Raw genomic sequence first — 14,174 nt, 5'->3', positions numbered from 1 at the left:
ATTCCCCTGTCGCCGTACGACAGCGCCCAATTACGATACCCAAACGAAGGGATTTATCTAGGAGAGGTGAAGACGCCAAACACGTTTGAGGCTGTCCTATGCGAAGCTTTGGCCAGATGGTTGGTTGATTGATGTAAAGCCGAACAGCCACAGGCGAAAACTAATGACAACAATCTGAATAAGGCAAGACAGAGAGGCATCATCGAAATCCAGCGCAATATTCTTTGTTTTGGAACGAGACTAAAAAGAAGGACGCCCGATACACGCTACCTCGGCTGATCCGCCGTCGCCGCCCACCACAGGAGAGCCCTTAGCAATCTTCTGATGCGGGAAACGGCAAAAACCGCCAACTCCAACTGAGCCGTCAACTCAACAATCTCGATCATCCTCCCCTAAAGCAGTGACCATTTGGTGACGGCCGCAAAGTTTCGGCGCCAATGAGCCCAACGATGGCTGGGGCTGCGGGTGGACTAAGCCACAACACCAGTGCCAGCGCGGGCCTTGACGAGGGCGCAGACGCACGAGGCCGGGTCAAGACTATTGAATGTCAGCAGAATACCTTACTGTGCTCACGGCGATTCTTTAGGACTCACGTGTAGCTGTAAGGAGGCGAGTAAGAGCCCGTTTGGGTAATGCCAATGGGGCTGTTGGTGAAGAGGTTGTTCCTCTCAACAGCGAAACCCGGCTCGTCGCTGTCGAGGTTCGTGACGATGGCCTGGTTCGTGTTGATGAAGACGGTGTTCTCGACGAGGACCTGGGCGCCCATGCGCGAGTTGACGCCGGACGTGGGGTTGTTCTCGTAGCACGAGCTGTAGATGTGGCCGGTGCCAAAGCGGATCGAGGGCAGGCGGGAGTTGACGTTGTAAAAGTGGTTGTGGTGGTAGGTGATGCGCAGCTTGCCGCGGTCCTCAGAGGCGTTGTTGTCGGAGTGGCCGACGAGGGAGCCCTTCCAGTGGTCGTGAAACTTGTTCCAGCTGATGGTGATCTGATCCGAGGCGTGCGATGCGTCAAGGAGGCCGTCAAAGTAATCCTTGTCGCCAACTATACCATCGCTACGGAAGTCGCAGTGGTCAACCCATACGCGGACTGCCTGGTCGAGAGACACAATGTCGCCACCCGGGATGGGGTTGTGGAAGACGAGGTTGCGAATGATTACGTTGCCCGTGCGGCGGACACGGAAGCCGCCGTCACGGAGACCGGAGGAAGCACCGACACCGATGACACTCGTACCAGCCAAAAGGTCCATGCGGCCGCAGCCCGAAAGGATGCCGGAGATGCGGATGACGCCAGCGTTAGCAATGGCTGTCTTGAGAGCCGCGCAAGAAGTGACAGTCACACCGCTGCCGCTGCCACCGCCCGTGGTGCCAGCACCGTAGCCGACGAGCTGGTCAATGGGAGCTGGTCCGCACGAGTTGCCACCGCTCGAAGGAGGAGGCGAGCTCGGAGGGGGTGTGCTCGGAGGAGGAGTACTCGGAGGGGGAGTGCTTGGCGGCGGAGTGCTCGGAGGAGGGCTGCTCGGGGGAGGGCTGCTCGAGCTGGGGAGACACTGTGAGTACCACTGGTTAGAGACCACACAGGTCCATCCTGTAGTCGATGTCAGCCTCAGCGGTTCAAAAAGCTCAAATCTTCCGAAACATCAGGTGTACAAACCAGAGGTGCAAGTCGTCGGGCCGGTGTGGCCCTGTCCACCGCATTGGCCATAGGGCTGCTGTTGAGCAGAGGCCAGACCCAAAAAGGCCATAAGGGCTAGGTTCTTCAGCTCCATTGCAAGGGTTGTGAAAGTCTGGGACGATGTGAGAGAGCGGGCTCGGGTCTCGGGTCGATCACGATTGCAGATCCTATGTGGGAAAACAATGTTGAGGTAAAGATCTACAGAACAGGACTTCAACTCCATGGGCAGACGCGGGCTTTATGTCCCTCCTTGAGCTTGACCCTCCTGTCAAGTTTTCCCCCAAGCCACAGTGAATGTTGCGGACAATCTGATTGAGCAAGTTGTCCCATTCATCTATTTCTCTTCGGATTTCCCACCACTCAAGACACCTCGGATCGTAAAACTCCTTTTCCACTTTCTTCATTTTAATTTCAGGACTGGCAGATATTTCAGTCAAACATGTCCAGCAACCCCTCAACGAGGCAGTGCTGGAGTTTGTGGGTGTCTTGACCTACCACCGTTCAACAGCTCCGCATCTCGTCCAACACTATCTTCTTGGCATGTTCGGTAAACCTGGGGTTGCAAGCCAAAACTTAAACGCGTGGAGAAACCTGCCATGTGTTCGGGAGTTGCATCGGAGTTCCTCCCAATGCCGCCAATCGCCCCCTGCGGCTAGTCCGCAAGGGCCGCGTGGGACTGTCTCCGTGTCCCGATCGGGGCCAGCAAACAAGTGCTCTTTACAGGGGAACTGCCCGTCAAGTTACCCTCATCTCGGTTCTCGTCATGCCCTTAAGTCCGATTTGCTTCAGATACAGTAGTGTAGCGCCTTCTGCCAATGCCAAGACAACCAAATCGGCCGCTGAGCTCCAAATGGGGGACGACGCCAAGAAGCGTTAAATAGTCGTTCCCCTCGGTCTTCTCTGACAAACCTGTTGATTCTTGCCTGTAAATGCCTCCCCGATTGCTGGCTTCACAATGGGCCCATTCAGTCCACGCCGGGCCGTCAGGATTATCTGGTTTGGATCTCGTGTTTGTTCATCGCTAAGAATGGGCGCAAGCTACGCTACACAAACCAGGTCTCCCTATGCAGACCATATCAGCTTTTGTTCGCCAGTGTTGCAAGGCGCCGAGAATGGCAACTCAGCAGTGCAGGCAAGGCATCACAGGGTCGCATTGTAGTATGTTCTCTCCCACAGATGCTCTCAGCTTGGTTCTCGATGATCTCAGCTGCAGGCGTTATTGGCGGAAATGTCTTTGACCAGCTCCGGACACGCCACCACAGGAGGCGACAGCACTGGCATCTTCAGAAGCAGCAGTTATTGAAAGGCTTGACGTCAACAATAATTTGCAAGATTCGGAATAGAGTAGACCCTGATAGAGTGGAAAATTTGACGCCACGCAAAGGATTCGATAGCTGCCCGCGCAGTCGCCAGATCGATGGGGCCGACTTCGTCCTGTCAGGCCGGTCATTTCTGGATTTGAAATTTTCTCTACTGATCCTCTTGTTTTGTTATTTCATCGGCCAATTTTGCTGGTGAAACTGACTTGATGACACCTTCCACAGGTGAGAAGGTTAACCTAGGAGAAACTCTATCCGAGATGTGGTTGCGCCGAAACGTAAGCATGAGTATGGCACAGCTTGCCTTGTTCAGCTTATCCTTCTCCATAGGAAGACCGGTTGTCTTTTCAAGTTCCAGTCATCCCAATCTTCTATATAGTAACAATCTCAACGTCATTCTTCATGGCACTGCCCTGTACCTTTGACACTCACGAAACTGAGCTGACAATCATCAGGGCCAGACTCGTGCGTTACCACGCATCGGTCAATACAGAGACCTTAAGCACACGATCATTGCTTCTAGTGACGGATCTGAAGATAAAAAAGCATCGTCAAAGCTACTGCACGTTCTAGATTCAAGCTTCTTGAGCCATCTCGTTTGTGAATGCATTTGACTTCAAGGACTTACACGCGTGTCAATGAGACAAACTGGAGGTGATGAGTACTTTCGATTTCAGTTGGGCACTTTGCCGTGTTTTTGGACGGCATAGTCAGATCCAGGCACAGCTGTTAGATCCTAGATGAGCACAGAAATGTGGTGTTCCTGTCTCTCGGGTAGGTTATATACGCAGCTTTGCTTGTACCTTTTCTGGCTGCGGCTGTTGCTTCTTTGCTGCCTGGTTAAGAGCTGAAAGGGCCTGAATCGCAATCTTTCAGTCAACGTTATTATCAGTCTCGGAGCAAAAGATAGACATGACCCAGAACGGCCTGACTTTCTGACACAGCCTGAGCACCTCTTGTGGACCCAAAGGTCGAGCAAGGAGGGCAGGCAACTTGATTGCCTGAAGCTCCTGTCCTTCCAAGCACGTGGCGGAACACTCTCCTGAACATGTACCAATCCCAAGCAGGATTCACAAAGACGCGCCCGAAATTCCTGTAGAAGCCTCATTTTTTCAGTAGTTGCAGCACCGCGCCCTTCATCGGCTGCAGCATCGGAACCTCACGTGTCGTAGGTACTCTCGGTTGCCTGTCTCGCTGAGCCGTCGGCATACCCACTCCGCCATCGGGCCCTTGCCGACCATGCCGCCGATCAATCCCACATCGGGGCCGGGTCATCGGACGGCGAACCCCACTGATGTATATTACACAGGGCCCCCTTTGGTGCGCCGCGTGCCTCTCATGACGACAGCCGGAGGGCATGCCGCGCAGTGAGAGACTCCGGACGGCCCCTTTTGGTAGCGAAACGCGGAGGTGGGGCCGTTGAATGCGATGAGGCGGCTTGGCGGCGCGGCGCGGCTGTTTGCCTGAGCCGACGGGTTCATGACCTTAGAACACGGGATGCTGGGCACTGATTCGGGTGGTATAAAAGACGTTGAGGGCGCCGGCTACTTACTTTCGACCACTATAGCAGACTTTAGCTTTGAGGCGAGATTTCTGTGGACAGACCCAACTTCGAACGAAGGCGTCATCAAGATGGTGAAGCTCACAAAAGCAGTCGAGGTCCTCGGACTGGCGACCTTGGCTGCGGGCCACGGCTATGTTGATACCGCCAGCATCGGCGGCGTGGAATACAAGGTACTGATTCCTGTGTCGCCCTCCGAGCCTGAGTGCTGACTCCTCGTCGAATAGTTCTATCAGGTGAATTGCGTTCCGGGTACGTCTCCGAACTCGAGCTGACACGTAGCGGAAAAGCCCTACCAAGACCCCTACTTGAACCCTGCGGTACGTAGAGCGCCGCTTTGCTGCGTCTTGACATGAGCTTACCCTTTTCTCGCAGCCCGACCGCGTGTCACGCCCGGTTGCCGGCGATGGTCCTATCGAGGATGTCAACTCGATCGATCTGCAATGCGGAGGCTGGTCGGCAGGCGGGGTAGTCGGATCGGCACCGGCCAAGCTGCATGCCGCAGCAGAGGCCGGATCAACAGTTAAGCTGCGGTGGACGCTGTGGCCAGACTCACACGTGGGACCCATGATCACCTACATGGCGCGTTGCCCTGATACAGGCTGCCAGGACTGGGAGCCGGCAGAAGAGTGAGTTCCTGGGATGTCGAGCCTCTCTAGTGAAGGAAGACATTTCTGACAAAAAGAGTAGGGCCGTCTTTTTCAAGATTCAGGAAGAGGGTCGCGAGAGCAGCACGTCAAACGAGTGGGGCTCTTCGCCGCTCATGACAGAGGGTTATGAATACGAGTACACGGTTCCAGCCTGCCTACAGCCTGGACACTACCTGGTTCGCCATGAGACGATTGCGCTGCATGCGGCGTTTGCGTACCCGGGCGTCCAATTCTACCCCAACTGCCACCAGCTCGAGATCAACGGCTTGGGCACCGCTGTCCCGACGGATCTTGTCAGCTTTCCCGGTGCTTATGCTGCTGATGACCCAGGAGTTACTTTTAATGCCTATTTGCGTAAGTCTATGCTACCATTGTCCCCCTTGCTAGCTGTATCTGATCTGATTTGTGCAGCGGGCGAATACACAATCCCTGGCCCAGCTGTCTTCACTTGTTGAACACCTGGACAGCGAGAGTGAAGAGATCAGATGACGCGGCAAGGGTAGCGGAGACAGGCAGCGAGATCGGGGGGGCCAGCGTCAAAGTCGAGCTCTTGCATTGACGTCGCGTGTACCCGGGAGCCCGTGACGAGGTTGAAGGTCCAGATGTGTGCTCAAGCAGGTCAACAAGCGGCCTGCTCACCTACCCTCTGCGCTAGTCTGAGAATATTTTTTCAATGCCGCGATGCCGATGACCCCTTTCTAGGATGCGTGTGATCGACGTCATGGCAGCACCGAAGGTTCTCGTAGCAAATGAGGCTCATGTCGGCACAGACTCGACAGCGCCGCTAGAAAAACAGTGTTCAGCCATTCACAGCAGAAGGGGGCCCATCAAGCTCATGCGCTAGACGCCGTGTACCGAGTCCAGAGGGTTCTCAGCCGGCCTGCGAGCTGTCAGCCCCGGTGGAGGTGCGAGTTGTAGTGATACGGGGCGGCCTAGCACTATATTGTCGGTCTCGGGAGCGAAAAATAGCAGCAAAAATTGATACGAGGGAGCTCAAGCAGGGTCAAAAGCCGGCGTTTGGATGGGCTGCGGAGGTGGGTTGAACTTTGAGGAAACGAAATGGGGAAAGGGGACTCTGAGCCAGAAAATTGATGAAACGGTATCATGATGAGGTTTCGATGCTTCGAGATGAGAAAGGGATGAAAAGGGAGCAGCACAATTGATGCTCGTGTGCAAGGGAGACGAAGAATAGGTCGACAGGCGAGGTGACTTCGGGCAAAGTCAAAAATAGCGGGTGCCTGGTGTGGACTGCGCTGTAAGGCAGCATTCTGCAGGGGCCAGGAGGAGGGGGGGGGGGGGGGCGAAGCAGGCCCTGCATATGGAAGAAGCCGCCGCCAGATGAGCCTGCTGGGTCCTCCCACGGTGCCTTCCTTTGCTTCGGCTTCCGAGGTGCATACAGCAAGAGAGCCTCGACAGAGGCCGACACTCCCTGCCCCTCCCCTCAGACCTGACGTTCCCTCCGCTTCGCCAGGTACGACCAGCACAGTCGAACCTTCCCCTGGATTTCTCTTCCCCTGAGTAGCATCGCCCCACCTTCCCGACTGCCTGCTGACACTCTTCTCTTGTCTGGTCACTTCTTGTCTATCAAATCAAACCCCTCTGCGCCCTGTGCACGTCTTCTTCCCACACCTCACACCGCACGGAAGACGACCATCAGAACCTTGAGCCCGACAACAAGCAACAAAGAAATGACAAGACCCTCGTTTCGACCACGGAGCACATCAGTCATGGCCCATCACCCATCAGACGCAGCATCTCGGCTCCCGGCACAGGGGCCTGCCCTCTCGTATCCCCCCAATCCACCCTTCCCAGCACCCACCCCGGCCTTGGCCTGCTGTCCACGTCCACAGTTCATGCTTTAAGCTCACCATGGAATATCACGGTCACCATCACAGTTCGACGGTTCGCGGCATTCAAAAGGGGCGCCTTGCCGAACACTCTTGCACCTTTTCTTCTGCCTCTTTATAGCACCAGTCACTCTTTCTGACCACTACCGTCTCTCATCTCGACTTTCAGTCACCGACGCTCGTTCCAACCACCAAACACAACCAGCCTCCCCACCAGTCAAGATGCGTGGTTTCTACATGGGACTCGGCGCTATCGCCCTCCAGGTCGCTGCCGTCTCTGGTCACAAGTACGGTGAGCAGTACTCGAACACCACCGTGATCGGCTCGCAGGGACTCGTCACGAGCTCTATCGAGATGACGACGCAGACCGTCTACGCCACCAAGGTCCGCACCATTACCTCCTGCAAGCCCGAGGTCACCAACTGCCCGGCCGGCGGCCATCACGTCACAACTGAGACCATCGCCATCTCAACGACCGTCTGCCCCGTGTCCGAGGCCGACAAGACCAAGCCTACCACCACCCCTACCCCGACGCAGTTCACGACCTCGACTGTCTACATGACCAACGTTCGCACCATCACCTCGTGCCCTCCCCAGGTCCCCAACTGCCCCGGCGGCACCCACGTCACCACCGAGACCATTGCCCTCTCGACCACCGTGTGCCCCGTCACCGAGAGCCACCCCCCTAAGACCCTGGTCACGCAGAACCCTCCCCATTCGCAGCCTCCCAAGCCTCAGCCGTCTGCCAAGACCACGGCCGTCGGCACCGGCTCCTTCTTCCCTCCCACCCTTACCGGCACCGCTCCCATCGGTCTCCCTACCGCTGCCGCCGGCCGTGTTGGCTCCGGTATGGCCGGTGTCGCCGCCGGTGTCCTCATCGCCGCCCTTCTCTAGGCAGCTTGACGTCACAGCGTTCTTTTCGTTTCTCGTCATTTACTTGAGCCTCATGATAGATATGGCATGTCTGGGACAGCAGCATGGCCTGCAAGCATAAAGGCCAACTTAGACAGGCTTTCGAGCTGGTAATACATACTGTACCCTCCACTTCGTCGTGCATATTAGCAATGCCGTGCGTGTTCGAAATGCTGGTGTTGATGCCGACCCCTGGTCAGTCGAGACAGACATGTCTCACTAGAGCAAAGGTCGGATCGGGGCCGCACATTCCTCGCCTGCGAATAAGCACCATGTCGTCCAAAATCGCTTATCGTGAAGATGACAGGCCTGCAAGACGTCAGATCGGAATGCTTGGTTGAAGGTTAAAAAGTATGAGGCCATCGTACAAAACCCCCCCCATGCCTATTCGACCGATCGAACGTTTCTCACTGTAAGAAAGAACCCTGGATTGAAAACAAACTGTCGCCATTGGGCCGCGTCTTGCAATACGGGATGCAACGCAACAGCGCGCGTCCTCTGGACTTCAATGCATTGCCAAGATCCGCCGTCGCACTCTTGCCCCTCTGCCAGCCGCCCGTTGCATGTCGTCTTGTAGTGCTGGCAGATGAAATACGAATTGCGCACCTAGTCCGACGGTAAAGCACCGGATTGGTACGATCGCGTCTTGTTGTGGGCGTGCTACGCGAGAGAGAGACCGAGGGGGAAACTTCCCCGCGTCATGAGGTCGCATCGCGATCCCCGCATTATCCCACCTTCTGGCAAGGTACAACCCCAGACGATCACGGACAGCTTGCGAAGAACGGGCAGTGATCATCGCCGCTGTCCTCATGCGCACCAATCTCCTTCCACCTGGGGCTCGGAAGACCGCCGACCCCAGAGGTATTGCAGTGGCACATCTGCACCGAGAGGTCTGCTCGATCGCGACTCTCGGCCCGGATCCGGAAGGCACTCGGTTCTATAAAGACGACGTTGAACATGGTAATAGTCACGGCCACGACACGATCATCGACCACAGACAGGCTCGCTTTTAAGACCGACAACAGCAGCAGCAGCATCGCACCCGCAAATGCCTCCCAACACAGCGTCCACGGCCCTCGCGGCGGCGGCATGGGCCCTCACGCTCGGCCTCGGCGAGGCCCAGACCGTGAAGTCGCCCACGCCGCCCATGGGCTGGAACAGCTACAACCGCTACAACTGCTTCCCCAACGAGGCCATCATCCGCCAGAACGCGCAGGGTCTCGTGGACCTCGGCTTCGCGGGCCTCGGCTACGACATTGTCACCGTCGACTGCGGGTGGCCGTCCCGCGACCGCGACGCGCAGGGCAGGCTGCAGTGGAACGAGACGCTGTTCCCGTCCGGGCCTGTCGAGCTCGGCGACTTCATCCACGGCCTCGGGCTGCAGTTTGGTCTCTACTCCGGGGCGGGGTACCTGCAGTGCGGATCATCTGATATCCCCGCGTCTTTGGGTGAGGCTTGAGCACGCCCCCTTCGTGTTCGCGACTGGATGGATGAGCGAGAAGAGGACTGACGTGTTGCAGGCTACGAGGATATCGACGCGCAGTCGTTTGCCGAATGGGGTGGTGACTCGCTCAAGTACGGAAAAGCTTCTCAGCAGCAAGAGATGAATAAAAACGTACAGCAGATGCTAACTGTGTTCACCCCAGGTATGACAACTGCTATGCAACCTCGCGCACCGAGATGGTCGACTGGCAATCGGCCGAGGCACAGAGTCCGGACCGCTTCGTCAAGATGGCCGATGCGCTCCACAAGGCCGGCCGCGACATCAAGTACTTCCTTTGCCAGTGGGGAATCGGCGAAAATGTGCCCGACTGGTGAGAAGCCCTCGTCCGGGGGTCTAGATGCTTGCGCTCACAGGTTCCCAGGGCCGCACCACTCGGAAACACGTGGAGGATGAGCAATGACATCTTCAACGCCTGGAGGGCTATCTGGCGCATCACCAACCAGGTCGTCCCGCATGCCAAGCATACGGGGCCCGGTGCGTTTGCTGACATGGACATGCTCATGTAAGTGAAGGAACGGGCATCTTTGCCATTTGCATCCAAGGTTGATCTACGCTGACGAGAAGCAGCATTGGCCTCGGTGCGCTGTCCTATGAGGAAGAGCGCTTCCACTTCGGCTTCTGGTCCTTGATGAAGTCGCCCCTCTTCATCGGTGGCGTTATGGACCGCGCCGAGATCCCTGCCGAGTCCCTAAAGATCATGTCCAACGAGGAGGCCATCGCTATCAACCAGGATCCCCTCGCCAAGGCGGCGGAGCTCGTTATACGCTACACGGAGGAAGAGTGGGACATTTGGGCCGGCGAGCTTTCAGGCGGACGCAAGGCCCTAGGTATCGCGAACTGGAAGAACGAGACGCAGACCGTCAATGTCGACCTGAGCCTCATCGGTGTGGCGTCGGCCAAGACACGCGATGTATGGGCGCACGCCGACGGGGCCATCACTGGCACGCAAGAAGTGAAGCTCGCGCCACACGAACTCCGTCTCCTTGTCCTCAGCGACATTGTGGAGACCGCCGCTCCGAAGGAGGCGGACTACTACTCCATCGCCAACGCCACCCTCGCCGGCGGCGCGAGGCTTGTCGACTGTCAAGCCGATGAGTGCGCGCCGGTGCAGAAAAAGGCAGGCAACATTGGCGGCGATGCGAGCGTCACTTTCCGTGGTGTCAGCGCGCCGAGCGACGGTGCGCTGCGTGTCGGGGTTGACTTTATCAACTACGACTACCACCACACCATCGGCGACTGGGAGTCCAACTCGAGGAACTTGACCGTCAGCGTCAACCAGGCAGGCGGCAAGCGGTGGGCGTTCCCTCTTGCCGGTGGTGATTGGTTCGAAACTGGACGTCTGCTGATAGAGCTTGATGGGTTCGTGGCTGGAGACGAGAACGAGGTCGTCTTCACGGCTCCGACTCAGGGGCGGTTTGCCCCTGACCTGGTAGGCTTCGCCACCTATGCGTGATCTTGAAGTAGATATGGCTAGATTTCTCCTTGGTTGATTTACCTTTATTACGTAAATGAAAGCCTGGAGTGATGGATATTTGCTCCTGTGTCCGAATCAAAGTTTGGTTTCGAGTACCTACAACTGCTCACAACCTGGGGTCATCCGCTCCATCAGCCCTCGTCCAACTCCCAGCCTTGATCCCCTATCCCAGACAGATGCACCCGCTCTATGCTGTCTCCTTTTCCGCTTCCCGATGGCTGACCACACCCCGATGTTCCTTTTCCGACGTCCCGTCAGCAGAAAATACAGGCTTTGCTCATATTGAGGCCAGAAAGCTCCTGGCAGTGTATGATACTATCTGCCTCGCCTGAATTTGCTCTTCACATGCAATCTAGAACCAAGCCAATATGCGCCTTGCGCAGACAGGTGTTACGCAGCAAATTCTCTCTCAACCCTTTGACCAATGGACGACGCGAACAGGCGGCTGTGCAGAAGCGATGTCTACCCCTGCTTCACACCTGAAGACGCCGGCTTACGCTTTACCCCGACTCCCACTTCCCAGCACGCTTCTCGATTCCAGCCCCCAAAGCGGGTAAGGCGGACAACCGTGCAGTAGGGCGAGGCGCATTACTGGCCAATACTATAAGCCCGCGCCTCGCGATCTAGCGCTTTGTCGAACTGCAGTGACGGGCTCTGGACGAGGCGGATTCAGCCAGATCGACCCGCCATGTGAGTGCGTGACAGGAACAGGCTCATGATGGACACCCCGCAGTTGGCATCGGTCGCCTGGCTGCGGGACCTTGCATGGTGGTGCCTGGTGCATTGGCCACGGCGACGCCTCGATGGCTTCACAGCATTTCCAGGACCAGTCTTTCAAAGAGGCACACATGCAAAAGTACCACCTCAGAACAAGAGAAGCCAATGTCACGATGAGGAAATTCTGCGGCAAACTGAAACGGTAAATTCGATTCTCAGGATTGATGACAACGACTGTGTCCGTGTCAATATTTGGTCAAGAGCTCACACACGTGTCGAAATTGGGGTCCCAGGATCGGGTATGCAGCATGGGAATGTCTGGGCTGAACAGCCCCCAAGCAGCCACAGCATTGTAAGACGGACATCGAAATAAGCTTTTGTGACCGCCTTACCGGAGGAGATGCCGTTCTGGGCACGAATATTCCATTTGTATGGGCTAGTCCTTCCCTAGATAGCCTGGTCCACCATGTTCACCTGGTCAGTCAAAATTTACCTTACCATCAATGCAAGCGCTTTCGAGCTTTACCGCAAAGACATGGCGCTTGCATCGTGAGAACGGGCAGACTTGCACTAATCTGACGACGTTCGAATTCAGCTCTGAGTTATCCAACGATTCGACAAGGGCAATAATGGAAACTGTCAACTGTGATTTGTTCCAAGCCTGCAGCAACCCATGCCAGGCTGACTTGCCCACCCCGAGATTAGGCTCGAGATATTTTGATCTCAACGCTATTGCAATGCCAAGCTGACGGCAAGGCAGAGTCACACATCTCAGAGATGTCAAGATGAAGGATTACATGGTTTTGGGAGACGATTACTCGCAAGCAAACGTCTATAAGAAGGGATGTTCATCCACACATTTGTAACATCATCTCATCAGCACTCATCCACTCAGACATCTCAAGTCACTCCACATCATACCATCAACACCCCACAACTTTCAACTCTCTTCTCCGCTTCCTCAACACCTTCAAAATGAAGAACGTCTTTGCTGCCTCCGTTGCCCTTCTCGCGGCCTTCTCCTCCGCCATGCCGACCTCCTCGCCCATGGAGACCGATGCCTCCATCACCCTCTCAACTCTCGAGAGCCGCGCTGTCGTCTGCAGTGTCGCCGCTGTCGACAGGCTCATCTTCAAGACCACAATTCCCGTCTTCCTCAAGGCCCGCAAGGCCAAGGACCCCAAGCGCTGCCGGTGGGACTCCGACGGCTGCACAAGCGCTCCCGACCGCCCAGCCATGTTCAACTTCAAGCCCGCCTGCCAACGCCACGACTTTGGCTACCGCAACACCAAGGCGCAGAGGCGCTACACCTCGGCCATGAAGAAGCGCATCGACGACCAGTTCAAGAAGGATCTGTACAAGTACTGCTCCGGCTTCAAGGGCCTCTTGGCCTTCCAGGGCGTCAGGTGCCGCCGCTACGCGGACATCTACTACGTTGCCGTCCGCCGGTTTGGCCGCCGTGACCTCGAGGCCGTTGAGGATGAGAGCATCGTCAAGCGCGCCGAGACTGAGGAGGCCGAGGAGGAGTTTGAGTACTTTGACGCCAACGATGTCGATCCCGATATCGAGGGCCAGGTCATCCCCGAGCTCACTGATGACGATGAGGAGTGAGGCACTGGCTCGCAGCCTTACGCTCACAATGGTTTGGGCAGAGCGGCAAAAATGGGGCTGTGCCCTCGCGTGTTTTCTCTCATTCTTTTCCTCTCTTCTCTTATTCTGGGGTGGGAGAGTTTGCTGCTGTTTTTACTTCGTCTCCTTCATTCTCTTGGTATCTTAGTCAATTGCAATTGTTTCGGCCGAACTCGTGAACTGTGACAATCTGACGACATGTGACGAACCGTGATCCTGAGTTCTCCAGCCATCTCCGGCTCACCATCTCCTTCGTAATCACAAGTCCTGAAATCTTATCGCGAACCCTAGCTAACAGTCCATACCGTTCAACTGTTGAGCATACTGGGTTGGAAGTGAGTCTCATATGCCTGGTGAAAGTGACGTGTGCTGCAGTCTGTGAACAATACTATCAGATGGTGAGCTTGTCGGAATGGTCGGTAGTGCGCCAAGAAGGCTGACGACGCTGTCGACCGTGTTAACAATGCACAACCTTGTCCGGCTGTCTTGGCTTCTGAGGCTCTTCTCTGAAGAGCCGCCACGGTCTTCGCGTTGCCCCTGCCTTTTAGATAGAGATAGATTGCTAGTCTTTTAGATCCGGGGCGCCCGCAAAAGCTGTGTATCCTGGGCAAGATCCTACCAAGACGCTAGCTCGACGATTCCTCGACTCGAAGAGGTATAGCCGCGCTTTCCTCGGCATCTTTCGCGAATCGTTCGATTCATTCTGTCGAGCGCATAAGGGCCTCATTACCTATACCGTTGGGTGCTTGCCTGAAGTCAGTTAGCGTGACGGATTAGAGTTTGGAGACCCTGTATTCTCATGTTTCAAGTAGGGAATCGCTCGGGCATACCCGACCCCAGATGGCGTCAGCTGATGTTGGCTATGCCATCTGAAAGAGTCAGTCAGCTAT

At 56.1% G+C, this 14,174-nt stretch overlaps 5 protein-coding genes across 5 annotated transcripts; 4 read left to right on the top strand and 1 right to left on the bottom strand.

The window, feature by feature from the left end:
• Positions 1–470: 470 nt before the first annotated feature.
• On the bottom strand, positions 471–1,765 carry D7B24_001116 (uncharacterized protein; the record flags this gene model as incomplete). The annotated part of the gene is made up of 3 exons (XM_028635361.1): positions 471–537; positions 594–1,584; positions 1,651–1,765. 3 exons carry the CDS (start codon positions 1,763–1,765, stop codon positions 471–473), a joined length of 1,173 nt encoding a protein of 390 aa, XP_028498036.1.
• A 2,857-nt stretch (positions 1,766–4,622) lies between these two features.
• CEL1_1 (Esterase/lipase/thioesterase) lies at positions 4,623–5,656 on the top strand (the record flags this gene model as incomplete). Its single annotated transcript, XM_028635360.1, has 6 exons — positions 4,623–4,724; positions 4,779–4,803; positions 4,834–4,871; positions 4,927–5,180; positions 5,242–5,555; positions 5,613–5,656. The coding sequence occupies 6 exons, from the start codon at positions 4,623–4,625 to the stop codon at positions 5,654–5,656; spliced, it is 777 nt and encodes a 258-aa protein (XP_028498035.1).
• Positions 5,657–7,270: 1,614 nt separating this feature from the next.
• Positions 7,271–7,942, top strand: D7B24_001114 (uncharacterized protein; the record flags this gene model as incomplete). The annotated part of the gene is made up of 1 exon (XM_028635359.1): positions 7,271–7,942. One exon carries the CDS (start codon positions 7,271–7,273, stop codon positions 7,940–7,942), a length of 672 nt encoding a protein of 223 aa, XP_028498034.1.
• A 1,066-nt stretch (positions 7,943–9,008) lies between these two features.
• Positions 9,009–10,917, top strand: D7B24_001113 (uncharacterized protein; the record flags this gene model as incomplete). The annotated part of the gene is made up of 5 exons (XM_028635358.1): positions 9,009–9,408; positions 9,481–9,535; positions 9,607–9,774; positions 9,826–9,966; positions 10,032–10,917. The coding sequence occupies 5 exons, from the start codon at positions 9,009–9,011 to the stop codon at positions 10,915–10,917; spliced, it is 1,650 nt and encodes a 549-aa protein (XP_028498033.1).
• A 1,713-nt stretch (positions 10,918–12,630) lies between these two features.
• On the top strand, positions 12,631–13,266 carry D7B24_001112 (uncharacterized protein; the record flags this gene model as incomplete). Its single annotated transcript, XM_028635357.1, has 1 exon — positions 12,631–13,266. The coding sequence occupies one exon, from the start codon at positions 12,631–12,633 to the stop codon at positions 13,264–13,266; it is 636 nt and encodes a 211-aa protein (XP_028498032.1).
• Between the last annotated feature and the right edge of the window lie 908 nt (positions 13,267–14,174).

Source organism: Verticillium nonalfalfae (assembly GCF_003724135.2).
Source record: "Verticillium nonalfalfae strain VnAa140/NRRL 66861 chromosome Unknown scaffold_12, whole genome shotgun sequence".
In the NCBI taxonomy this organism is placed as follows: Eukaryota; Fungi; Ascomycota; class Sordariomycetes; order Glomerellales; family Plectosphaerellaceae; genus Verticillium; species Verticillium nonalfalfae.
Note: the sequence above shows the minus strand (reverse complement) of the source record. Positions and strands in the feature narration are given on the sequence as shown.